The 27,905-nt window shown below is 47.2% G+C and overlaps 1 protein-coding gene across 1 annotated transcript in view; it reads right to left on the bottom strand.

Moving 5' to 3' along the window:
- Window positions 1–27,905, bottom strand: part of NLRP5 (NLR family pyrin domain containing 5) — a 72,610-nt gene that overhangs the window by 8,104 nt on the left and 36,601 nt on the right. Inside the window, exons 7-14 of the mRNA XM_031660385.1 lie at window positions 27,222–27,278; window positions 25,270–26,863; window positions 18,945–19,115; window positions 18,023–18,190; window positions 16,100–16,270; window positions 13,199–13,369; window positions 4,788–4,958; window positions 1,264–1,434 (exon numbers count right to left, since the gene is read on the bottom strand). Coding sequence (XP_031516245.1) covers window positions 1,264–1,434; window positions 4,788–4,958; window positions 13,199–13,369; window positions 16,100–16,270; window positions 18,023–18,190; window positions 18,945–19,115; window positions 25,270–26,863; window positions 27,222–27,278 — 2,674 coding nt within the window. The remainder of the gene's footprint in view (window positions 1–1,263; window positions 1,435–4,787; window positions 4,959–13,198; window positions 13,370–16,099; window positions 16,271–18,022; window positions 18,191–18,944; window positions 19,116–25,269; window positions 26,864–27,221; window positions 27,279–27,905) is intronic.

The raw sequence follows: 27,905 nt of genomic DNA, 5'->3' as shown, positions 1-27,905 counted from the left end.
AGGCCTGAACCCAGAAGGTGGAGGTTGCAGTGAGCTGAGATCGTGCCACTGCACTCCACTCCAGTCTGGGTGACAGAGACTGTCACAAAAAAAAAAAAAAAAAAAAAAAAAGGTTGGGGGGGTGCCCAGATTAAAGCCTCTTAATACAATAGGAATGTGACCCGCCCCCAGTGCCATGGACAGTTATAAGCAGCATATATACAAGACTAGTGGATGGTCAGTGCTCACACGTGATAACAAACATTCCATTCCAGAGCAGTTCACAGTGCGGTGCAGCCACCTCTACTAACTTCCAGACTACTTCCATCGCCCCAGAAGGAAATGCCAGACCCATTTAGCTATCCCCCTTCTATTTCCCATTCCTCTAGCCCTGGCAACCTCTCTACTTTCTGTATGAATTTGACTATTTGGGGTATTGTATACAAATGGAATTATACACCATGTGACCTTTTGTGGCTGGCTTGTTTTCAAGGCTCATCCATGTGGTGGCACGTAGCAGGACTTCCCTTTTTTTTTTGAGACAGAGTCTAGCTCTGTCACCCAGTCTGGAGTGCAGTGGCATGGTCTCGGCTCACTGCAACCTCCACCTCCCGGGTTCAAGCGATTCTCCTACTTCAGCCTCCTGAGTAGCTGGGATTACAGGCACGTACCACCACGTCCGGCTAATTTTTGTAGTTTTAGTAGAGACAGGGTTTCCCTATGTTGGTCCAGCTGGTCTTGAACTCCTGACCTCAAGTGATCCACCCGCCTCAGCCTCCCAAAGTGCTGGGGTTACAGGCGTGAGCCACCACGCCTGGCCTCAGCACTTTCCTTTTTACGGCTGAACCACAGTCCACCATACTGGAGAGCTGTCTTAAGCCCCCGGGTGGTTCTGATGCTCAAAGAAGTTTTAAGGACCACTCAGGTCATCACTTGCTTTCTGCCCGTCTTTGTCTCCAGACTGTTCACACTACAACAACAACGTCTTTTCACTTCCATACTTCTGCCACTTAGCACCAGGACTAGCACGCAGGGGTCGTTCAACAGGCAGTTGAGGGTTTTCTACCTCCAGACCTTGTTCCCAAGCATTTGCCACTTCCTGCGCCTCATCCGTAGGAGCCGAGCTGGAACTCACACCTAGATCTGTGGTGCTGCAAAGGTTGTCCTCCATCTAACTTGATGGACTTACGGAAACCAGATCATCATCCTTGTTCAAGCAACCTCACGCTGGGGTCCCCCCGCTCCTCCCAGTCCGGCCCGCAAACAGGCGCCCCAGGAAGTTACCCGAGTCTCGTCAGAACGCTCTTCTTTTGCTTCAGTCCCTCGCACAGCGCAGCGACCCCACCGTCACCCAGGGCGTTGTCCGTGAGGTCCAGGCTCTGCAGGTGTCTGCTCCTTGAGATCACACAGGACAGACTCTCACAGCACGCGGCGGTGAGATGACACTTCACCAACCTGCAAGAGGCGGGAAATAGAGCCGGTCTGCTTCTCTCCAGGAAAGTGAAGCAGCGGGAGAACATTCAGCAGCATCAGCTGCAGTTTCCTTTATTCCTTCCTGACGGGCCACTGTTCTGTCCACTCCTGTGAACGGCTTAGACCGTGTGGTGTCCGTTGGCTCCAGAGAGGGACGACAGCGGAGGGCGGGGAAGTGTCTGGTGTGATTGAAGGTATCTTTTTCTTTTAATTATTATTATTTTTTTTTTGGAGAAGGAGTTTTGCTCTTGTCGCCCAAGCTGGAGTGCAATGGTGCGATCTTGGCTCACTGCAACCTCCGCCTCCCGGGTTCAAGCTATTCTCCTGCCTCAGCCTCCCGAGTAGCTGGGATTACAGGCATGCGCCACTATGCCCGGCAAATTTTGTATTTTTAGTAGAGACTGGGTTTCTCCATGTTGGTCAGGCTGGTCTCAAACTCCCAACCTCAGGTGAGCTGCTCACCTCGGCCTCCCAAAGTGCTGGGATTACGGGTGTGAGCCACTGTGCCCGGCTTATTTTGTATTTTTTCAAGACAAAGTCTCACTCTGTTGCCCAGGCTGGAGTGCAGTGGCACGATCTCAGCTCACTGCAACCTCCACCTCCTGGGTTCAAGCGATTCTCCTGCCTCAGCCTCCTGAGTAGCTGGGATTACAGGCGCCCGCTACCACATCCGGCCCGGCTGAAGGTATCTTTAAAAGAAATGAGCACATCAGAGTTTGCTTCCACTTGGAGATGAGGTCAAGATTCTCCATGGGGGAGGAGGAGGGAAATGCAGAGAGGAGGAGAAATTGGAAAGCCTCTGACAGAGCCGCGACTGAGAGAAAAGGGGACGGAAGTTACTGAAATGCTGATAGGTCTAGAATCCAAAAAGGGAAGTTTTGTGCTTGTATTCCTAGGAAAAATGGGGAAAATGGGGAAGATGGGGTGGGTGGCCCCCAAAATAACATCTGAATGGTTTATTGCAGGAGAAATGACTGAAACGGCCTCCAAGTCTATCTTTAGCTTGGGAGGCTAAGGGTAGAATGATAGCACTGGGGCTGGGAGGGTCCATCTTCAGGAGCCATCGCGTCAAGAATAAAGAGGGATGCAGCCGGGTGCAGTGGCTCACACCTGTAATCCCAGCACTTTGGGAGGCTGAGGTGGGTGGATCACCTGAGGTCAGGAGTTCGAGACCAGCCTGGCCAACATGGTGAAACCCCATCTCTACTAAAAATACAAAAAATTAGTTGGGCATGGTGACAGGTGCCTATAATCCAAGCTACTTGGGAGGCTGAGGCAGGAGAATTGCTTGAACCTGGGAGACGGAGGCTGCAGGGAGCTGAGATTATGCCATTGCACTCCAGCCTGGGCAACAAGAGCAAAACTCTGTCTCAAAAAAACAAAAACAAAACAAAAAACACACCAAAACCAAACAAAACACAAACAACAATAAAAACAAAAAAACAAAACAAAAAAACTAGATGCAGTTGTGAGGGCCAACCCTTGAAGGTCAGGTGGGGGTGACCCAGTCTCTGGTGCCAGCATGGATAAACGGTGATGGAGAGATCCAGATAGCCTCCCAGCACTTAAATGCCATCTCAAAAAAAAGATGTCTCTAATTGACTAAGATTAAGATTCTACACCATGCAGAAGAGTAGGGCTTGAAACAACTCAAACAAATGGTGGAATTAATACTTGGGGGCAACTCAGAAGTTTGTGAACTAGAATCCATACCAAAGTCCTTTCTTTTATTCTTGGGGAGAGAGAGATCTCAAAATGATACCTCACTCATGGACCATTAATTCTACCTTTGTAATGAAAACGCAGATGCTACCAAGTACACGAAGGTTTAGAATGAAATCATTTATGCTTATGATGGAAACACTAGATATAAGGTACGTGTCCAGCTTTAGGAGACTTTTAAAGTTTAGGAGATTTTTTTTTTTTTTTTTTTTTTTTGAGACGGAGTCTCGCTCTGTCGCCCAGGCTGGAGTGCAGTGGTGCCATCTTGGCTCACTGCAAGCTCCGCCTCCCGGGTTCCAGGTTCACGCCATTCTCCTGCCTCAGCCTCCTGAGTAGCTAGACTACAGGTGACTGCCACCATGCCCAGCTTTTTTTTTTTTATTTTTAGTAGAGACACGGTTTCACTGTGTTAGCTAGGATGGTCTCGATCTCCTGACCTTGTGATCCACCCACCTTGCCCTACCAAAGTGCTGAGATTACAGGCATGAGCCACTGCATCCGGCCAGAGATTTTTAAAGAATATATCATTCAATAGAATACCTCACCGTACTTCATTATAATAGACATATCCTCAGATGCAATGTGAGACCAATGCCAAAAGTTTTGGTTTCTTGGGAGTTCTATTTCTCCACTGGATAAGATGGGAAGTGGTGAGACTACATGAGATTAGATATACAAAATATTTAGTGCTCTGTATGCCACATGTTAAGAATGCATTAAGTGCTTGGCAGGGTGCGGTGACTCACACCTGTAATCCCAGCACTTTGGGAGGCCGAGGTGGGCAGATCACCTGAGGTCAGGAGTTCGAGACCAGCCTGGCCAACATGGTGAAACTCCATCTCTACTAAAAGTACAGAAATTAGCCGGATGTGGCAGCACATGCCTGTAATCCCAGCTACTCAGGAGGCCAAGGCAGGAGAATTGCTCGAACCCCGTATGCAGAGGTTGCAGTGAGCTGAGATCATGCCACTGCATTCCAGCCTGGGCAACAGAGCAAGAACAATAAATAAATAAAAAAAACAATGCATTAAGTTGCATTAAGTGCTGACTACTACGATCCTTTCTTTGTAAACCATCAAATGCACGTTTGCATCTAGGACGAAAGAACCTCAGAAGACATTCAAACCTCTAACAGGGACGACTGCATCATTGTGAGACTGAAGATTGATTTTTGCTCACTGAGCTCTCTTACTTTTTCCACAACTGTTTAATGACGGGATATTCCTATTCAATAGAAACATTTCCACAAAGGGTGAAGACATTTGAGCCCCAGAGGGAAAGAGATTAAGAGACAAGCACTCTCCCTTCTCCATATAGATAAATAACTGAAGATGAACTTAGGGCAAGATGCCTTCCTCTGAGGAACGGACAATGTTTAGGGACCAAGGGTGACTCAGAACTCATGGTTCCTCCCATGAGGCTCCACTGGCCCTTCCCGTGCTCACCGTGGTGTTCACACCTCAACTTATCTAGGGTGCCGTCAGAAAAACGAGTGTCAGAGCTCACCCTGAAAGCAGTTTTTGGTTCCAGTCTCCGTGCTCCTATCTCTTGACCTTTCAGGAACTCCAGACCCCCGTATGATAGAGTTGACCCAACACCCATGGGAAACTCACTCCAGGTCCTGGAGATGACAAGATGGTTCTCTCATGACCTCGCACAGAAGCTTCATGCCGTTGTCTTCCACAGGGTTCATGCTAAGGCTCAGGTGCGTCAGCCACGCGTTACCCATCAGCGCAAGTGCAAGAAAACCACAGCCAGCCGTGTCCAGGTTGCACCGATTCAGCCTGTGGGCGCACACACGGGAAAGAAGATCGGGACACTCATTCTCCGGCATGACCTCAAGTGAGCTGTTGCTCTCCTCCCAGCTCCAGTCTGCTTCTGTGTAGGAGGGGGTCATAATTGTTTTCTTTTTCTTTTCTTTTCTTTTTTTGAGGAGTCTTGCTCTGTCACCCAGGCTGGAGTGCAGTGGGGCAAGCTCTCAGTTCACCACAGCCTCCGCCTCCTGGGCACAAGCAATTCTGCTGTCTCAGCCTCCCGAGTAGCTGGGATTACAGGCATGCGCCACCACGCCCGGCTAGTTTTTGTATTTTTAGTAGAGACGGGGTTTCACCATGGTCTTGATCCTCTGACCTCGTGATCCGCCTGCCTCAGCCTCCCAAAGTGTTGGGATTACAGGCATGAACCACCTCGCCCGGCCTGGACACATTTTTAGAAATGCAAAATGCTCTGGAAAGTCTCAGCAATAGAATTGAACAAGTAGAAGAAAGAAATTCAGGCTGGGCACGGTGGCTCACACCTGTAATCTCAGCACACTTTGGGAGGCCAAAGTGGGAGGATCACCAGGTCAAGAGAGTGAGACCATCCTGGCCAACATGGTGAAACCCTGTCTCTACTAAAAATACAGGCTGGGCGCGGTGGCTCATGCCTGTAATCACAGCACTTTGGGTGGCTGAGGCAGGTGGATCACCTGAGGTTGGAAGTTTGAGACCAGCCTGACCAACATGGAGAAACCCCGTCTCTACTAAAAATACAAAAAATTAGACAGGCATGGTGGTGCACATGCCTGTAATCCCAGCTACTCGGGAGGCCGAGGCAGGAGAATTGCTTGAACCCAGGAGGCGGAGGTTGCAGTGAGCCGAGATCACACCATTGCACTCCAGCATGGGCAACAAAAGTAAAACTCCATCTCAAAAATAAAATAAAATAAAAAATAAGTTAGCTGGATCTGGTGGCACGTACCTGTAGTCCCAGCTACTTGGGAGGCTGAGGCAGGAGAATCGCTTGAGCCCAGCAGGCAGAGGTTGCAGTGAGCCGAGATCACACCACTGCACTCCAGCCTGGGCGACGGAGCGAGACTCTGTCTCAAAAAAAAAAAAAAAATTCAGAACTTGAAGTCAAGGTCTTTGAATCAATCCAGTCCAACAAAGACAAACAAAAAAGAATAAAAGAATAAGAAAATATGAACAAAGCCTCCAAGAAGTCTGGGATTATGTTAAATGCAAACCTAAGAATAATTGGTATTCCTGGGAACAGAAAGAATTCCAAAGGTCTGGAAAACATATTTGGGTGCATAATTGAGGAAAACTTTCCTGGCCTTTCTAGAGACCTAGACATCCAAATACAAGAGCACAAAGAACACCCGGAAAATTAATCACAGAAAGATCTTTACCTAGGCATGATGTCATCAGGTTATCCAAAGTTAAGATGAAGGAAAGAAAGAATCTTAAGAGCTGTGAGACAGAAGCACCAGGTAGCCTATGAAGGAAATCCTATCAGATTAACAGCAGATTTCTTGACAGAAACCCTGTAAGCTAGAAGGGATTGGGGCCCTCTCTTCAGCCTCCTCAAACACAACAATTGTCAGCCAAGAATTCTGTATCCAGCGAAACTAAGCATCTTATATGAAGGAAAGATACAGTCTTTTTCAGACAAATGCTGAGATAATTTGCCATTACCAAGACTCCACTAAAAGGAGCTCTAAATCTTGAAACGCATCCTGGAAACACATCAAAACAGAACCTCTTTTAAAGCATAAATCACACAGGACCTATAAAACAAAAATACAAGTTAAAAAGCAGAAACAAAAAACAAAAAAACAAAACCCAAGGTACACAGGCAACAAAGAGAATGATGACTTCAACAGTACCTCACATCTCAATCCTAACATTGAATGTAAACGGCCTAAATGCTCCACTTAAAAGATACAGAATGCAGAATAAATAAGAACTCACCAACCATCTGCTGCCTTCAGGAGACTCACCTAGCACATAAAGACTCACATAAACAAAGTAAAGGGGTAGAAAAAGGCATTTCATGCAAATGGACGCCAAAACCGAGCAGGGGTAGCTATTCTTAGATCAGATGAAACCAACTTTAAAGCAGTAGCAGTTAAGGAGACAAAGAGGGACATTACATAATGGTAAAAAGGCCTGTCCAACAGGAAAATATCACAATTCTAAACATACATGTGCCCAACACTGGAGGTCCTAAATTCATAAAACAATTACTAATAGACCTAAAAAGTGAGATAGACAGCAACACAATAATAGTGGGGGACTTCAATACTCCACTAACAGCACTAGACAGGTCATGAGGCAGAAAGTCGAAGAAACAATGGATTTAAACTATACTTTGGAACAAACGGACTTAACAGATCTATACGGAACATTTCATCCAACCACTGCAGACACACGTTCTAATCAACAGTGCATGGAACTTTCTCCAAGATAGACCATAACAGGCCATGGAATGAGCTTCAATAAATTTAAGAAAATTGCAATTATATCAAGCACTCTCTCAGACCACAGTGGAATAAAACTGCAAATCAACTCCAAAAGGAACCTTCAAAACCACACAAATACATGGAAATTAAATAACCTGCTCCTGAATAAGCATTCGGTCAAAAATGAAATCAATATGGAAATTTAAAAATTCTTCAAACTGAACAGCAATGACACAATCTATCAAAACCTCTGGGATACAGCAAAGGCAGTGCTAACAGGAAAGTTCATAGCCCTAAACGCCTACATCACAAAGACTGAAAGAGCAAAAACAGACAATCTAAGGTCACATCACAAGGAATTAGAGACAAAAGAACAAACCAAACCCAAACCCAAACCCAGCAGAAGAAAGGAAATAACCAAGATCAGAGCAGAATTAAGTGAAACAAAAAGATACAGAAAATAAATGAAACAAAAAGCCAGTTCTTTGAAAAGATAAATACAATTGAAAGACCATTGGTAAGATTAACCAAGAAGACAAAAGAAAATCCAAATAACCTCACTGAGAAAGCGAACAGGAGATATTACAACTGACACCACTGAAATACAAAAGATAATTCAAGGCTACTTTGAACATCTTTATGCATGTAAACTAGAAAACCTAGAAGAGATGGATAAATTCCTAGAAAGATACAACCCTCCTAGCTTAAATCAGGAAGAATTAGATATCCTGAACATACCAATAACAAGCAGTTAGATTGAAATGGTAATTAAAAAATTACCAAAAAAAAAAGTCCAAGAACAGACAGATTCACAGAATTCTACCAGACATTCAAAGAAGAATCGGTACTGGAATTGGTACCAATCCTTTTGACACTATTCCACAGGATAGAGGAAGAACCCTCCCTAATTCATTCTATGAAGTCAGCATCACCCTAATACCAACACCAGGAAAGGACATAACCAAAAAAGAAAACTACAAACTGATATCCTTGATGAACACAGATGCTAAAATCCTTAACAAAATCCTAGTTAACTGAATCCAACAACATATCAAAAAGATAATGCACCATGATCAAGTGAGTTTCATACCAAGGATGATTTAACATGTACAATAAATGTGATATACCACACAATCAGAATTAAAAATCACATGATCATTTCAATAGATACAGAAAAAGAATTCGACAAAATCCAGCATCCCTTTATGATGAAAACTCTCAGCCAAGTTGGCATACAAGGGACGTACCTTGACATAATAAAAGCTATCTATGACAAACCCACAGGCAACATAATACTGAATGGGGAAGAGTTGAAAGCATTCCCTCTGAGAACCAGAATGAGACTGAGGTCTTCTGAGCAGGCTGTACCATGGTCAAGCCATCGTGACCTCTGTGACCCACACGTACACATCCAGAAGGCCTCTTGGAGCCAGAACGTCTAGGACAACAGGAAAACCACAAAAGAAGAAAAACAGCTAGGTCCTGTCTTAGCCGATTAGCCAGCCTTGAACATTCTACCATTGCAACATGCTGTACCCTAACTGATCAATCAACCTAGTGACCCTGTGCCCTGTGACCCCTCCCACCTTGTGACAATGCACCTTGTGACATTCTTCCCCTGCCCACAATAAAAAACCCCAAACTGTAACTTTCCAGGGCTTACCCCTAAACCTATAAAACTAGCTCCAATCCCACCACCCTTCACTGACCCTCTTTTTGGACTCAGCCCGCTTGCACCTGAGTGAATAAACAGTCCTGCTGCTCACACTTAGCCTGTTCAGGATGTCTCTTCACTTAGGCACGTGCATAACGAAGACAAGGATGCCCACTCTCACCACTCCTCTTCGACAGAATACTGGAAGTCCTAGCCAGAGTAATCAGACAAGAGAAAGAAAGGGCATCCAAGGCAGTGAAGTGAAAGTCAAACTGTCGCTGTTGGCTGACGATATGATCCTTCACCTTGAAAGCTTTAAGGACTCCTCCAGAAAGCTCCTAGAACTGATAAAAGAATTCAAGTTTCTGGATACAAGATTAATGTGCACCAATTAATAGCTCTTCTATACACCAACAGCAACCAAGTGGAGAATCAAATCAAGAACTCAACCCCTTTTACAACAGCTTCAAAACACAACACAACACAACTTGGGAACATACCTAACCAAGGAGGTAAAAGACCTCTACAAGGAAAACTACAAAACACTGCTGAAATAAATAGACAACACAAACAAATGGAAACACAGCCCATGCTTGTGGAAGGGTAGAATCAATACTGTGAAAATGACCATACTGCCAAAAGCAATATACAAAATTCAATGCAATACCAATACCACCATCGTTCCTCACAGAATTAAAAAATTCTAAAATTCAAATGGAACCAAAAAGAGCCCACATGGCCAAAGCAAGACTAAGCAAAAAGAACAAATCTGGAGGTATCACACTACCTGATTTCAAACTATAAGGCATAGTCACCAAAACAGCATGGTACTGGTACAAAAATAGGCACATAGACCAATGAAACAGAATAGAGAACCCAGAAACAACCCCAAATACCTACAGTCAACTGATCTTTGACAAAGCAAACAAAAACCTAAAGTGGGGAAGGACACCCTTTTTGACAAATGGTGCTGAAACAATTGGTTAGCCACATGTAGGAGAATGAAACTGAATCCTCATCTCTCACCTTATACAAAAATCAACTCAAGGTGGATTAAAGACTTAAACCTGGCTGGGTGCGATGGCTCACGCCTGTAATCCCAGTACTTTGGGAGGCTGAGGTGGGCAGATCAGGAGTTCGAGATCAGCCTGGCCTACATGGCAAAACCCCGTCTCTAGTAAAAATATGAAAATTAGCTGGGCGTGGTGATGGGTGCCTGTAATACCAGCTACTGGGGAGGCTGAGGCAAGAGAATCACTTGAACCTGGGAGGCGGAGGTTGCAGTGAGCCGAGATCGTGCCATTGCACTCCAGCCTGGGCGACAAGAGCAAAACTGTTTAAAAAAATAAAAATAAAAAAAAGACTTAAACCTAAGACCTGAAACTCTAAAAATTCTAGAGGATAACATTGGAAAAACCCTTCGAGACATTGTCTTAGGTAAGGATTTCATGACTAAGAACCCAAAAGTGAATGCAATGAAAACAAAGATAAGTAGCTGGGACTTAATTGAACTAAAGAGCTTTTGCATAGCAAAAGGAACAGTCAGCAGAGTCAACAGACAACTCACAGAGTGGGAGAAAATCTTCACAGTCTACACGTCTGACAAAGGACTAATATCCAGTCTACAATGAACTCAAATCAGTAAGAAAAAAACAATCCCATCAAAAAGTAGGCTAAGGACATGAATAGACAGTTCTCAAGATAGACAAATGGCCAACAAACATATGAAAAATGCTCAACATCACTAATAATCAGGGAAATGCAAATCAAAAGCACAATGTGATACCATCTCACCCTTGCAAGAACAGCCATGATCAAAAAATAAAAAAAAAAACACAGTAGATGCTGGGGTGGATGTGGGGAACAGGGAACACATTTACACTGCTGGTGGGAAAGTAAATTAGTCCATCTGCTATAGAAAACAGGGTGGAGATTCCTTAAAGAACTAAAAGTAGACCTACCGTTTGATCCAGTAATCCCACTACTGCGTATCCACCCAGAGAAAAAGAAGTCATCATTCGAAACAGATACTTGCACCCTTACGTTTATAGTAGCAGAATTTACAATTGCAAAATCTTGGAACCAACCCAAATTCCCATCAATCTAAAGAAACTATGGGGTGTGTGTGTGTGTGTGTGTGTGTGTGTGTGTGTATACATATATATCAATGAGTGGATAAAGAAACTATGGTGTGTGTGTGTATACATATATATATCAATGAGTGGATAAACTATGATGTGTATACATATATATACACACACATATATACATATGCATATCACACACACACGATGGAATACTACTCAGCCATAAAAAGGAATGAATTAACAGCATTTGCAGTGACCTGGATGAGACTGGAGACTATTATTCTAAGTGAAGTAACTCAAGAATGGGAAACCAAAGATTGTATGTTTTCACTGATATGTGGGAGCTAAGCTATGAGGATGCAGAAGTGTAAGAACGATACAATGCACTTTGGGGACTTGGCGGGGAAGAGTGGGAGAGGGATGAGGGATAAAACACTACAAATAGGGTGCAGTGTATACTGCTCGGGTGATGGGTGCACCAAAATCTCACAAAGAACTTACTCATGTAACCTGACCAGGCATGGTGTCTCACGCCTGTAATCCCAGCACTTTGGGAGGTTGAGGTGGGCAGATCACCTGAGGTCAGGAGTTTGAGACCAGCCTGGACAACATGGCAAAACCCTATCTCAACTAAAAATACAAAAATTAGCCGGGCATGGTGGCGCATGCCTGTAATCCTCATTTACTCGGGAGGCTGAGGCAGGAGAATCGCTTGAACCTGGGAGGGGAGGCAAAGGTTGCAGTGAGCTGAGATCGCGCCACTGAACTCCAACCTGGGCAACAGAGCAAGTCTGTCTCAGAAAACAAGAAATGACTCATGTCACCAAACACCACCTGTACCCCAATAACTTATGGAAAAATAAAATGAGAACTGCATTTGTCTCTATCACTAGCAATGAATAAACGCAGTAGTAATCAACACAATTGATCCTCATTATTCATGGATTCTGTATTTGTGAATTTTCCTACTTGCTAAAATGTGTTGGTATTTCTCCAAATCAACACCGGGAGTGCTCAGTCCTTCCTGGACACGCATGTGTGCAGAGCAGAGAAGAACTTGAGTCTCCAGGCGCCCATGTTGCTCCCAGTGGAGGCTGAACTGATTTCAGCTCTCCACTGTCAACAAGTGTCCTTTATGAGGGTCTTTAGTGCCATGTTTGTTAGATTTTTGTGCTTTTTGTGGGCAATTTTCTTTTCTTTTTTTTTTGTGATGGAATCTCACTCTGTCACCCAGGCTGGAGTTCAATAGTGCGATCTCGGCTCACTGCCACCTCCACCTTGCAGGTTCAAGTGATTCTCCTGCCTCAGCCTCCTGAGTAGCTAGGATTACAGGCATGCACCACCACGTCCGATTAATTTTTTTGTATTTTTAGTAGAGACAGGGTTTCGCCATGTTGGCCAGGCTGGTCTCAAACTCCTGAGCTCAAGTGATCCACCCGCCTCAGCCTCCCAAAGTGCTGGGATTACAGGCGTGAGCCACCATGCCCCGCTGCAATTCTGTTGTTTAAAATGACCTCCTAGCATAGCGCCAAAGTACCCTCCAATGCTGGGGAGGGTGGGGAGGCTGTGAGTTCCATCACCTGTCTCAGGTGGGCTTTGTCAGGCACGAGTCACGGTGCCGTTGGTCATGCGCTCAATGTTAACGAATGAACAATGTGTATCAAGTAAAAGCCATTGAACGGAAACAAGAAATACAAAGTTTTCAACTGATGAAAACGTGAGTAGAGGTTCACAGGAAGTTAACCCTGTACCTCTCCCAGGGGCAATGGCTCTGTGCTGGCTGGTTTAGTGCTCAAGGGTGACTTTGTAGAACGTGATGACCTCCAATTATGAGAATTGACTGTCCTTGAACAAATGACTTCCCACTGTAAGTTAACACAAAGGCAGACACAGAATTTTCCAAGAAAGGATGACATCTAGGAGATGTGAACAGAATTCGGCACATACTAGGTCCCTACATATGACGATGTCCACACTCCACCCCACTGCTTTCTGCTGAGAGCTACACCACGCTATGTTAGAAAGCTAGGAAGTCCTCACAGGGGAGCAAGCCAGACTCACATCAGCCTCCGCAGACTACAGTGGGGAAGCCTCATGGATCGACACAGCAGATTCACACCTTCGTTCCCCAGGTCGTTGTTGGATAGGCACAGGTGTGTCAAGCTCCGGTTGCTGATGAGGGCTGAGGCCAGACTCTGGCAACCCGTGGCCGTGATGCCACAGTCCTCCAGTCTGCAAGGAGAGCGCCCCAGAGAGGACATGATGAGGTACCTTCTTCAAGTTCCATCTCTCCCCCTCCTTCGCAAAGAGGGGAAAGACATATCACCCCCATAGTTGGCATGTCCTTGCAGACATAAGGTGAAGTCACATCCTCTGTGCCTTTGACTTGCAAACTCAACTCCAGTGTATCAGTCCCAAGAAAATACTCTAAGTATCGTGGGTGATTAGATCTGCCAGTCACAACGGGGAATGGCTGGGCAACCTGGGTCTGCTCGCTCCTCGGCCATTTCCGGTCCCCACATGGCCATGATGTAAGGCTTTGCCAAAATGAGTAATTTTTCCAATTATTTACTTATTTATTTTTATTTATTTGAGGCAGAATCTCACTCTCTTGCCCAGGCTGGAGTGCAGTGGCATGATCTCAGCTCACTGCAATCCCCACCTCTCAGGTTCAAATGATTCTCCTGCCTCAGCCTCCTGAGTAGCTGGGATCATAGGCGTGCACCAGCATATCTGTCTCTACTAGAAATACAAAAATTTGCCAGAGTTTCACCGTGTTGGTCATGCTGGTCTTGAAGCTGGTCTCGAACTCCTGACCTCAGGTGATCCACCTGCCTTGGCCTCCCAAAGTGTTGGGATTACAGGCGTGAGCCACTGTACCGTGCCAATTTTTCCAATTTGAAAGTACACTTAGGCCAGGCACCATGGCTTATATGTTTGTAATCCCAGCACTTTGAGAGGCTGAGGCGGGAGGACAGCTTGAGCCCAGGAGTTCGAGACCAGCCTGGGCAACATAGCAAGACCCTGTCTCTAAAAAAAAATTAGCCGGGCGTGGTGGTATGTGCATGTAGTCCCAGCTACTTGGGAAACTGAGGCAGGATCATCCCTGGAGCCTGGGAGAGGCTGCAGTGAGCTGTGATTGTGCCACTGTAGTCCAGCTGGGTGAACAGAGAGCAAGACCACCCCCCAAAACAGTACATTTAACACATCATGACCCTGAGACATAAACTACATACTCTGTCTGCTTTTTTAAAGCTTAGGAAGTTTTTTTTTTTTTTTTTTTTTAGACGGAGTTTCACTCTTGTTGCCCAGGCTGGAGTGCAATGGCATGAACTTGGCTCACTGCAACCTCTGCCTCCTGGGTTCAAGCAGTCTCCTGCCTCAGCCTCCTGAGTAGCTGGGATTACAGGTGCCCTCCACCACGCCCAACTAATTTTTTTGTATTTTTAGTAGAGATGGGGTTTTACATTGGCCAGGCTGGTCTTGAACTGCTGACCTCAGGGTGATCTGCCCGCCTCGGCCTCCCAAAGCACTGGGATTACAGGCGTGAGCCACCACACCTTGCCATTTAAGCAGCTTTTTACGTAGCACTGAAGTGATTCCAGACACAGTCTGCTACAAGGAGTGAAAGCCCCTTCCCGTTTAGAATATGACACCCAAGACTGAGAGCTCAGAGTGTGATGGGGCCTCACCCCGTCACCCTCTAAGCCTGGATGTCTCATTGGTGACACCAGCACTGCCATCCAGCTAAGATTAAAGGTCACCTAGTGCTGTGCTGTCCAGAATGGGAGCTGCTAGCCCCACATGGGTACTGAGCTCTTGACATGGGTCTAGCGTGATGAGGAAACTGACTTCCCCATTTAATTTAGATTTGGCTGGCCACACGTGAATACTGGCTGCTACACTGGGTGGCTAACCTGAATCGGACCCACCCTTGACTCCCAGCATCACCATCCAAGCACTGTCCAACTGTGGGACAAGTGCCACAGCCTTTCCAAAGCTGTGTCATCTGTCAACTGGGTTACCAACAGCACCTGTTCTGTAGACCTGTTCTGAGAACTCAGCGAGGAAGGGTTGGAGGGATTTTAGTGCAGTGCTTGGCACAGCTCAGTGAGCATTGAATAGTGGGTGCTGTAACTCTGCTGCTGCTTCTCCTCCCCCTCCCTAGATCAGTTATCAGTAAGCAAGTCATGTCCTTTGGGCCAGGCATGGTGGCTCACACCTATAGTCCCAGAACTTCGGGAGGACAAGGCGGGAGGATCGCTTGGGCCCAAGAGGTCGAGGCTGCAGTGAGCTAGGATCTTACCACTGCACTCAGCCTGGACAACAGCAGAACTCTAACACCGAAAAGGAAAAAGGTGACATCCCTTTAGGCGTCAGGGTGCAGAACTGCCGCCCCTCGCATTTCCACTTGGAGGCATTTCTGCTAGAACAACACAGGCCTGGGCTCATCCCTGCTCTGGGCTCCCTTGTCTCCAGAGGAGGAGGTGGGATTGGGATTTTGGGTGATGCTCTGCTCAGACCCTCCTTTTTGAGCCTCTGTGCCCAGAAGCCCAGAATTCAGGAGCTCTGGCCTGGACTTTACCAGTCAGAGGGGAGCCTGACCCCACCCACATTGAGTGACTGAGTGGGCATCTCTCTCCAGTCGTGGGGACAAGCATTCACTAACCCACAGTGTAAGCTGCACACATAAGCCTCACGCCCAAGAGAGCTTTATCAGGAGGGAAGGTCATTATTCAATTTCCATCTGACTGATTCCCGCTTCCACCTTGTATCTCCAATTTAGAATTTGGCAGCAAGAACAGATGTTTATCAGGTCACTCTTACACCCCGACACTGGGGGCAGTCTCGGGAGGTCCCAACTTCCTTCCTCACCCTGTTTGTGCATCTGCTCATTCCCCTCCCACCATGACTGGAGAATCGAAGTTACGATAATCCCGGTGGAAAGGAAGTGGCACTCACGTCAGCTTCTGCAGGGCACACTGGGAGACCCTCAAGGCATCACTGAGAGGTGTCACTCCCTGGTCTGTCACCTCGTTTCCTGCCAGGCTCAGAGACTTCAGGCTGGGAGAGGTCGTAAGGATTTGGGAGATCTTCAGGTAACAGGCGTGGGTCAGTCCACAGCGATCCAGCCTGCAGAGACAGGCAGCATCTTTTCTGACAATGTGTATCTTATTTATTCTTTGAATCCAAGCTCCAGCTCTCTGCGCTTGTGATGCAGAGAGTGAGCAAAAGAGTGAGCATGTAGCTTTCTCCAATCTGTTCCCAGATAAACCCCACACGAGGTCAGGCACAGCATTTCCGTCCTGAGACAACATCTATGCTTTGGCCAATTTCCCTGGGTTACATCTTTTTAAAGTACAGTTCCCTGGCTACCAGGCAAACACACACATGGTGCAAAGCAAATTCTTCTTATTATTCTTCGATGTTAGTTGATGTGCCAACTAACAAAACTCAAAGCAGGGCTTGTACTTGTCTGTCTCAGAATACCATATTTGGGAGGGTGCAGCAGGTGGATCACTTGAGGTCAGAAGTTCGAGTCCAGCCTGGCCAACATGGTAAAACCCCATCTCTACTAAAAATACAAAAATTAGCCAGGTGTGGTGGTGCACGCCTGTAATCCCAGCTACTTGGGAGGCTGAGACAGGAGAATCACTTGAACCCGGGAGGCAGACATTGCAGTGACCTGAGATCACACCACTGCACACCAACTCCGAGCAACTGGAGCTGACCTTCAGTCTCAAAAAAAAAAAAAAAAAAAAAAAAAAAAAAAAAAAAAAAAAAAAAAAAAAAAAAAAAAAAGGAAAAGAAAAAAGGAAAAGAATACTATATAAACATTAAATAGTTGTATCTCTAGACCAAGCTAATCTAATGAACAAACCACTTTCCCAGGACTTACAAACCACAGTGAGAGCCCCAAACCGGAACCAACCAACCAATGTGTCCCTGGACAGGGGAATGGTTTAACTGTGGTACTTCATAGCATCGAATGGCTGTCGCCAAGAGAAAGGAAGAAAATGTCAAACACTTGACTGCTTGGCTGGATCTCAAGCACTGATGGAGCAAAGCCCGTCTCAGGCGACGACATACCACACTGATTTCACTGTAAGAGCATTGTCGCGTCGTATGCCGTGGCTCACTCTTCAGAGTCTCGAGACCTGGGAGGTTAAGGTGCACGGATCATAGTCAGGAGATCAAGACCATCCTGAAGTATTATGGTGAAACCCTGTCTCTACTAAAAAGAAAATATAAGGGAAATGAGGTAGGAGTGAGACTGTGTTCTCATATTGGAGGTTAGGCAGGAGAATGGCGCGAACCCGGGAGGCGGAGCTGCAAGACTGTCTCAAAAAAAAAAAAAAGACCAGATTAAGCAACCAAACGAGACCTGCCTCGTATACCTTTTTCTTTTGAGATGGAATCTCACTCTGTCACCCAGGCTGGAGTGCAGTGGCGCCCTCTGGGCTCACTGCAAGCTCCGCCTCCCAGGTTCAGGCCATTCTCCTGCCTGAGCTCTTCCCGGAGTAGCTGGGACTACAGGCGCTCACCACACCAGCTAATTTTTTGTATTTTTAGTAGAGACGAGGTTTCACCGTGTTAGCCAGGATGGTCTTGATCTCCTGACCTTGTGATCCGCCCCCTGCCTCAGCCTCCCAAGCATAAAAATTTTTAAATGAAACTTTGAGTTGTTTTTATTGTGATAAAGTATTTATAACTGAAAATGGACTATTTTAATTATTAGTGCACCATATATTAAACTCCTGCAACCATCACCCCCATCCACCACCAAAACTTTTTCAGCTCTTTAATTTTTGGCTCTTTCTGTAATTATTTCAAACAAAAGTAAAAACGAAGAAACAAAAGGCAAAAGCCCTACCAGAGACGTACCTCAAAGACTCCAACAAACATTTTGGGTGTTTTAAGGCTTCACACGCCATCCTTACATCCTCTTCTTTCAGGTGGGTGCCTCCCAAATTGAGGGATCTTAGGTTACGGTTGGCAATGAGGGTTCTCCAGAGGTGCTGCAGACCAGAGGCAATCTGCGCGTTCCTAAACCTGCAGGAGACGGAAAAGGGGAGATGCCTTTGACACTGGTGACGTTTTGTTGTGACCTCACTTATCCTTCCCATCCTTCTCCCATTCTAACTTGCAAATTTCTAATTGTATTTCCTTGTAAAGCAACGAATACCTGAGTGCCTGTGATGGGCCAGCTACTGGGAATAGTGTATGAAGCAGTATTAACAATCCCTGCCTTGAAGAGCTTAATCCATCCAAACCCGTCCAAACCTGGTGTCAAGGAACCTGCTCTAGTAACACCACAAGGTTTTTGTTTTTTTTGTTTGAGATAGAGTCTCGCTCTGTTGCCCAGGCTGGAGTGCAGTGGTGCGATTTTGGCTCACTGTAACCTCCACCTCCCTGGTTCAAGCAATTCCCCTGCCTCAGCCTCTCAAGTAGCTGGGATTACAGGCACGTACCACCATGCCCTGCTAATTTTTTTTTTATTTTTAGTAGAGTTGGGGTTTCACTATGTTGGCCGGGCTGGTCTCGAACTCCTAACCTTGTGATCCTCCCGCCTCAGCCTCCCAAAATGTTGGGATTACAGGCGTGAGCCACTGCACCCGGCCGATCACAAGGTCTTTAGCAACTCCCCACTCTGTGCTTTTGGGAACTTGGTTCCTACACCTTGGGTGGCACTGACGCCCTCAGGCTGAGCTTGAGGGGTTTCAGATGGGTCTCCTCTCAGGAGGTAGGGGAGAGCTGGGACAGCGTCATGGGACGTGATTCTCTCGTAGGGGGTGGGCAGCCTTACCTCAGGGTCTGTATCTTGCAGGTGGGATGCCTCAGCTTGGCACACAGGGTCTTCATGGCCCGCTCTGTCAGGATGCTGCTGCCCAGGTCCAGCTGCCGCAGGTGGGGGTGGGTGCTGAGCACAGAGCAGAAATCTTCCCACTGATCCTCCATGAGGGTCTTACCCCGCATCCTACATCAGGGGATGGAAACAGGGGTTCGTGGGATGGAGTTTAATATGAGCAATTGTGGTAACATGTCGGAGAGGGACAGAGCTATCGAGGCACATCCTATGTTGGGGGGGACAGAAATATGGGCTTGTGGGATGGAGTTTAAGGTGAACAATCGTGGCAACATGTCGGAGGAGAGGGACTGAGCTATCGAGGTGAGACCGGGGCAGCTTTAGAGACTCTGAGGCAACTTAGCGGCTGCCATCACGCTTTGCACGACTAGCCCTGCATCCACCCTGCCTCCTGGATATATTGATACCCGAGGGGGTATGCAGGCATGACTAGGAACTGCCAGCTCCTGAGTCAGATCTTTTTTTTTTGAGATGGAGTCTCACTCTGTCACCAGGCTGCAGTGCAGTGGCGTGATCTCAGCTCACTGCAACTTCTGCCTCCTGGGTTCAAGCGATTCTCCTGCCTCAGCCTCCCAAGTAGCTGGGACTACAGGCGCCCTCCACCATACGCAGCTAATTTTTGCATTTTTAATAGAGATGGGGTTTCACCATGTTGGCCAGACTGGTCTCAAACTCCTGATCTCATGACCTGCCCCTGCCTCGGCCTCCCAAAGTGCTGAGATTACAGGTGCGAGCCACCGTGCCTGGCCCTGCATCAGGTCTTTGCTTCAATTCCAGCTCCACTTGAACGTAAAACTGTGCAACAGCTTTGGAAAACAGTACAGAGGTTCCTTAAAAAATATTAAAATAGAGCTACTGTAGGACCTAGCAATCCTATCTCTGGGTGTAAGCCCAGAAGAACTGAGGTCAGGATGCAGAAGAGGTATTTGGTCTCCCGCGCTCACTCTGACATTATTCATAACAGCTCAGATGTGGAAAACTTACATGTCCATCCATGGATGAACAGATAAACAACATGTGATACGGCCAGGCGCAGTGGCTCACACCTGTAATCTCAGCACTTTGTGAGGCCGAGGCGGGCAGATCACCTGAGGTCAGGAGTTGGAGACCAGCCTCAACGTGGAGAAACCCCGTCTCTACTAAAAATACAAAATTAGCCAGGCGTGGTGGTTCATGCGTGTAATCCCAGCTCCTCGGGTGGCTGAGGCAGGAGAATCGCTTGCACCTGGGAGGCAGAGGTTGCGGTGGGCCTAGACCGCGCCATTGCACTCCAGCCTGGGCAACAAGAGGGAAACTCCATCTCAAAAAAACAAAAACAAAAACACAAAAACATGCTATACATACGTAAACCGAGTATTACTGATCCTTAAAGGAAGACATTCTACCGTTTTTGACAGCGTGGATGAACCTGGAAGATACTGTGTTAGGTGAGCTATACCAGTCACAGAAGGAAAAATACTGCATGATTCTACTTTGTTTTGGAGACGGAGTCTCTGTCGCCCAGGCTGGAGTGCAGTGGCATGATCTTGGCTCACTGCAACCTCTGCCTCCCAAGTTCAAGTGATTTTCCTGCCTCAGCCTCCCAAGTAGCTGAGATTACAGGTGCCCACCACCACGCCCAGCCAACTTCTGTATTTTCAGTAGAGACGGGGTTTCACCGTGTTGGTCAGGCTGGTCTCGAACTCCTGACCTCAGGTGATCCACCTGCCTCGGCCTCCCAAAGTGCTGGGATGACAGGTGTGAGCCACCACCACACTCGGCTCATGATTCTACTTTGAAATATCTAAAATTACAGAAAGTAGAATGGAGGCTGCCAGGTGACTGGAGAGCCGGGGAGATGGAGATTATTGTTCCGTGGCTGTGAAGTGTCAGTTATGTGAGATGAAAAAGTTCTAGAGATCTGCTGTACAATGTCGTGCCTGTAGTTAATATTGTACTGTCCACCTAAAAATTGGAGCCATTAGTCTCCCGTCCACTGGCAATCATCTCCTGTCTGAGTTTGTACCTTCCCACGTGTGTGAACAGGGAGCTAACCTCATGGGTTTGCCCTGAAGAATAAAAGAAACAGAGGCCGGGCGCGGTGGCTCACGCCTGTCATCCCAGCACTTTGGGAGGCTGAGGCGGGAGGATCACAAGGTCAGGAGTTTGAGACCAGCCTGACCAACATGGTGAAACCCCGTCTCTACTAAAAATACAAAAGTTAGCCGGGTGTGGTGGTGGGCAACTGTATTCCAGCTACCCAGGAGGCTGAGGCAGAACTGCTTGAACCCAGGAGGCAGATATTGCAGTGAGCCAAGATCTTGCCACTGCATTCCAGCCTGGGTGACAGAGCAAGACTCTGTCTCAAAAAAAAAAAAAAGATGAATAGATGACCCTGGAGGACACTAAGTGAAACAAGCCAGGCACACGGAAGGACACATACTGCCTGATCTTCCTCACACATAGAATCTAAGAACATGAACCTCACAGAAACAGTGAAATGGTGGTTACCAGAGACTGGGAGGGAGGGACTCAGGAGATGTTGGTCAAAGGATACAAAATTTCAGTTAGGAGGAATAAGTTTTAGTGACATACTGCGCAGCAGGGTGATTATAATAAATAATGTGTATCTTAAAATTGCTAAAAGGGTAATTTTAATATATTCTCACTACAAAAAGTTATACAGAGGGTAAGATCATAGATGTATTATCTTGATTTAATTATTCAACAGTGTATATACATGTACCAAGCTATGACAGCATACCCCATAAATACACACAATTATTTATCAAAGAAAAAGGTGAATACAGCCGGGCGTGGGGGCTCACGCTTGTAATCTCAGCACTTTGGGAAGCCAGGGTGGACAGATCACCTGAGGTCAGGCGTTTGAGACCAGCCTGGCCAGCATGGTGAAACCCTGTCTCTACTAAATATGCAAAAAATTAGCCGGGCATGGTGGTATGTGTCTGTAATCTCACTTGGGAGGCTGAGGCAGGAAAATTGCTTAAACCCAGGAGATGGAGGTTGCAGTGAGCCGAGATCACGCCACCGCACTCCAGTCTGGGGCAACAGAGGGAGACTGTTTCAAAAAAAAAAAAAAAAAAAAAGAGAAAAAAGTGAATGGTAAGCGTAGCACGAGGTTTGTGAACACAAGTAGCTGTGATTTTTCATGACATGTAAATTTCCCATCTCAGTGCTTAGCCTTGTGGCTGTGTACATTTTCAGTCAATCTACAGGAAAATTGCCCAGGTTGTAACTCCCCTGATTGTGGAAAGAACATAATGGGCAAGCCAATCTTTTTCTGCACTGACATGAGCTCTTCTCTCACAAAGCAAGCATCTGTACTTAATTGTTTTCCAACCAAGGGTAGCTGCTATGTTATCAAGGCCTTAGCACACACCAGGTGTTGTGCTGGACCTGTTTCATGTGAGGTGTTTTTTTTTTTTTTGAGACGGAGTTTCACTCTTTTTGCCCAGGCTGGAGTGCAATGGCACGATCTCGGCTCATCGCAACCTCCGCCTCCTGGGTTCAAGCGATTCTCCTGCCTCAGCCTCCCGAGTAGCTGGGATTACAGGCATGCGCCACCATGCCTGGCTAATTTTGTATTTTTAGTAGAGACAGGGTTTCTCCATATTGGTCAGGCTGGTCTTGAACTCCCGACCTCAGGTGATCCACCTGCCTTGGCCTCCCAAAGTGCTGGGATTACAGGAGTGAGCCACCACACCCGGCTTTTTTTTTTTTTTTTTTTTTAAAGACAGCGTCTGACTCTGTTGCCCAGGCTGGAGTGCTGTGGCATCATCTCGGCTCACTGCAATCTCTTCCTCCTGGGTTCCAGCAATTCTCCTGCCTCAGCCTCTCTAGTAGCTATGATTACAGGCACTTACCAGCATGTCTGGCTAATTTTTGTAGTAGGTGATCCACCTGCCTCGGCCTCCCAAAGTACAGGGATTACAGACATGAGTCACCATGCCCAGCCCCACTTGAGAATCTGATGCTGTTTTAAACCCGTGAGGTTGATGCCATTTCCGCCATATTGCCAATGGCAACAGGGCTAGTTAGTGGCAAAGCTAAAATCCAGGTTTGCCCAGTGTACCATATACACCAGCACTCCATTTAGCTCTGGTAGTATCATTAGCTGACATCTGTTAGTGAGTGCCAGGCCCAGTTCCTGAGTGCTGTGGCTGTGTATACTGTCTCCTGACAACTGGATAGGTAGCTGCCATGACCTCTGTTTTACAGATGGGGAAACTGAGGCACAGAGCAGCAGAGTAACTTGCCCAAGGTCACACTGCCACGAAGCAGCAGACCTGGGCTTCACATATTAGCAGATGGGTGGCCACGTTCACTTTAAAAAAAAAACTTTCCTAACAACTAGACCACCAGGGAATGTCCACATTCTTTTTATTTTTTTATTTTTATTTATTTATTTTTTTTGAGACAGAGTCTCGCTCTGTCGCCAGACTCTGGAGTCACAGTGGCGGATCTCCAGCTCTGCAGGCTCCACCTCCGGGTTACGCCGGTCTCCTGCCTCAGCCTCCTGGGTAAGAAAACAGGTTGTTAGGCCATGCCTCGCCCGGCTAAGTTTTTATATTTTTTTTTTGAAGTAGAGACAGGGTTTCACAGAAGTGTTATGGGATGGTCTCGATCTCCTGACTTTTGCTTGATCCTCCGTCTCAGCCTCCCAAAGTGCTGGGATTACAGGCTTGAGCCACCGCGCCCGGCCCCACATTCTTTTTATTATTCATTTTTTTTTTCCAGGGACAGGGTCTCACCCTGTCACCTAAGCTGGAGTGAAATGGTGTGATCATAACTCACTGAAGCATTCAGTTCCTAGGCTCAAGTGATCTCCCTGCCTCAGCCTCCTGAGGAGCTGGGACCACAGGCTCACACCTCCACCCTGGCTAGTTTTAAATTTTCTTGTAGAGACAGGGGCTCACTTTGTTGCCCAGGCTGGTCTCAAAAACCTGGCCTCAAGCAATCCTCTTCCCTCGTCCTCCCAAAGTGCTGGGATTACAGGTATGAGCTGCTGCACCCAGCCTGTCCACAGATAGGGTCTTACTTTGTTGCCCAGGCTGGTCTCAAAAACCTGGCCTCGAGCAATCCTCTTCCATCCAGCCTGTCCACATTCTTTGCTGCTGTGTTCTGGGTCATAGGATGACGCTGAGATGGTCCAGAAAAGTGTGTTTTCTAGACCGGCATTATTCAGTAAGCATCAGCTACGTGCGACTATTTAAATACAAACGAGGCCAGGCACGGTGCCTTATGCCTGTAATCCCAGCACTTTGGGAGGCTGAGGTCAGGAGTTTGAGATCAGACTGGCCAACATAGTGAAACCCCATCTGTACAAAAAATAGAACAGTTAGCCAGGTGTGGTGGTGCCGCCTACAATCCCAGCTACTCGGGAGGCTGAGTCAAGAGAATCACTTGAACCTGGGAGGCAGAGGTTGCAGTGAGCTGATATTGTGCCACTGTACTCTGGCCTTGGCAACAGAGTGAGACTGTCTCAAAAAAAAAAAAAAAATACAAATGAGTTGAAATGGTGTAAGATAAGTTTCGCCTCCACAGTCTCACTTACCACATTTCAGATGCTCAACAGGCTTATGAGGCTGGTGGCTGTCTTTCTGGACAAGGCACATGGAATATTTCCATCACAGAAACCTCTACTGGACAGCATGGCCCTGGACTCCATACCAAACAAGCAGTCCACAAACCCGAGTGATCACATTGACAGGAGAAGCTTGCTCACACCTGTCATCCCAGCACTTTGGGAGGCTGAGGCCGGTGGATCACCTGAGGTCAGGAGTTCGAGACCAGCCTGGCCAACATGGCAAAAATCCCATCTCTACTAAAATTACAAAAATTAGCTGGGTGTGGTGGTGTGTACCTGCAGTCCCAGCTACTCAGGAGGCTGAGGCAGAAGAATCACTTGAGCCTGGGAGGTGGAGTTTGCAGTGAGCCGAGATCGTACCACTGCACTCCAGCCTGGGCAACAGAGTGAGACTCTGTCTCAAAAATAATAAAATAAACCACATATTCCTGGGTTTCAACCCCAGATCCTTTCCTTTAGAGTCTTCGGCGGGGCCCTGAATTTTGAAAGACCTTTCCCAGGTATGGACAATGAGCCAGATTCGGGTCCTGGCATTTTAGCCAGCTGGACATAACCTGGGCGATTCATCCTAAAAGAATTATCTGGGACCTTGAAGTCCCTGGAAGTCCTGTCAAGCCCCAGGAGCAGGGACACAGAGCTCAGCACAAGGCATAGGATAAAATTGCCTGCGGTACTCACCATCGAGGAACCACAGGCCACGCCTCAGCTAACTCATCTCTTGGGAAGATCCCTTTGACATCCACCCGAATTTTCCGCAGATACGGACCGTGCTGGAGGCAGAAGGAAGATGCTATCAAGTCCAGGTTCTGGTTAATCGGAAGCCACACTTCTTGGAAGCCGTTTAATGCCGAGCGAACAAACTCTTTGTCTTGAGTCTCGAAAAGACAGCGGAAGGCATCCAGGGTGTCTCCCGGGGCGGCCGCATTGGGCTGCTGACCCAACAGAGACACCCAGTGCAGAAGCTTCTGCTTCACCCCCAGGGGAACGGGACAGCCCAGCAGGACCTCCAGTGGCTTCCTTACGTCTTCGCTCACCAGGCCAAACAAGAAACGCTTCATCCCAAGCAAGTGGATGTGGAAGCCTGCTTGTTGAAGCTCCATGGACCTCTTCGTCTTCTCAACGAACAGAGGGCAGAGAGCTGGCTCGATCTCCAGCCCCTCCAACACGTAGTACAAGGCGGCACAGAAGTCCTGGAGACTCAGGTGGAAGAAGGTGTAGAACTCCTCGCAGTGGCTGTCTCGGAGAAGGATATTCATGTGAAACAGAGTACGGAGTTCAGACTCCCCGAGTCCATGAACCATGAGGTCGTCACCATCAAACACAGACTTCATGTTCCACACTCCCTCCACAGCCATGCGGCAGAAACGCTTCAGCACAACTCTCTCCTCCAGATTGAGGCAGCGCCGGGCCACGCCTCGAGGGGTGAGCTGATGAAACACAAAAGCGGCGTACAAGCCTGTGAGCGTTTGGCCGAAGGGGGCGATGCTCTCCCCCACCACGTCCTGCAGCTGCAGAGCCACGCAGATCAGAGAGCCCACGGCAGGGACCTGACACTGGTCGAACAGCTTACGGTTGTTCATTATCGCACACAACCCTTGCGTCTTCTGATGTTCACCGATCCCGCGCTCGAGGAGCAAGTGGATTCTTTGTTCTGCGGTGATTCCTCTAACAAACAGGTAACGGGGAGACACGACCTCCGACTTGAGCTTCTCTATGCCCACGTCTCTGACGGTGACCATCAGGAAGGACTCAGGGAGCAGGACTTTCCTCAGCAGACTCTGAATGAGGATGAATGGGGGCTGCTTCTCAGCCCAGTCTTTGCAGAGCTTCGTGTCACTGTTGAGGACAGAGCCCAGGTCATCGAAACCATCAATGATGAACAACAGCCTTTCCGGTCGGGACATGATCTCCGTCACTGGAGCCTGGGGGTCTGGCCATTCCCTGGAGATGAACTCTGCGACACTGGTCTCCTTCTTCTGCTGTATCTCTCTAACGGGGAGGAAGAAGACGTAGGAGAACATTCCCTGGTAGAGTCCACCTTGTGCCCAGCACAGCACGATCCTTCTGGCCAGAGCCGATTTCCCAATTCCTGACTTTCCGTGTAGAACCACCGTGTGAGGCCGGAAGCCCCATTGGTCTGAATTAAAAGCACCAGCCAACATTTGCATTTCTGGCCAGTCAGCAGTTTTTTCAAAACCACGATGTACATCCTCTTTCACAGCGAATTTGGTCACCACGTGACTCTTGTAGTCCCATTTGTCACCTCCACATTCTGAAGTCAGAGAGGGTAGAAAGAAAATCAGGAAACAGTTTGAAGAAAGCACTTGACTACTCTTGGCCATATGTTTAGCATCCATCAAACAAAGTTGTGATTTGACTCAGTCCCCTAGAATTATGAGTTCTTTAGAATTTTGTCTTCATAGTATCTGACTGTAGATAATCACAGTAAACGTGCATAGCTTTATCCATGGGACCGATCGAGAGCGTGAAGGGAAGGGGTTGACACCAGAGACAAATGAGAATGAAGAAAGGCAATCGAAACTACATACCCTTGCAACTAAACTACTTACACTTCTTTCACCCAACTTTCTTCCAGGAGGGCAACCAAAGAATAAATCTGTTTTCCTCACCTTGTTCTTCTGTCTCTGCTGCTGTGGCACCTTCTTGTTCCATAGCTTGTGAAATTTCTGCAAAAGAAGAATGAATTCCAACGTACTTGTGTTTGTTATTCAAATCAGATATGTCAGACACCCCCAAGATAAGCTCAGTCACGCCATATGTAGTTTTCTGGCCAGTTTAAAGCATGGCAACCACTGGCTCAGCTAGAAGACCGAGTGTGCTAGTACAATGAGCACTAATTCAAGACTTGAGGGTGAGAGTCCCAGGCTCATTTCTCCTTGGAGAGCCTTGCACAAGTTATTAAAATGAGGGTTAGGTTGGCTTGGTGGCTCACGCCTGTAATCCCAGCACTTTGGGAGGCCAACGCGGGCAGATCACGAGGTCAGGAGTTCGAGACCAGCCTGGCCAATATGGTGAAACCCCATCTCTACTAAAAATACAAAAACCAGCCAGGCACGGTGGTGTGCACCTGTAATCCCAGCTACTCGGGAGTCTGAGGCAGAAGAATCGCTTGAACCCGGGAGGCAGAGGTTTCAGTGAGCCAAGATCAGGCCACTGCACTCCAGCTTGGGTGACAGAGCGAGACTCCTTCTCAAAAAAAAAAAAAAGTCATGAAGGCAAGACATGTTTTTCTTACCACTGTAATTCCATCACAATTCTTCAAAGGCAGGTGTTCATGTACGTATTAGTTGATA

The sequence above is a fragment of the Papio anubis genome, chromosome 20 (assembly GCF_008728515.1).
Source record: "Papio anubis isolate 15944 chromosome 20, Panubis1.0, whole genome shotgun sequence".
Taxonomy (NCBI): domain Eukaryota; kingdom Metazoa; phylum Chordata; class Mammalia; order Primates; family Cercopithecidae; genus Papio; species Papio anubis.
This window is presented reverse-complemented; position numbering and strand designations above follow the sequence as displayed.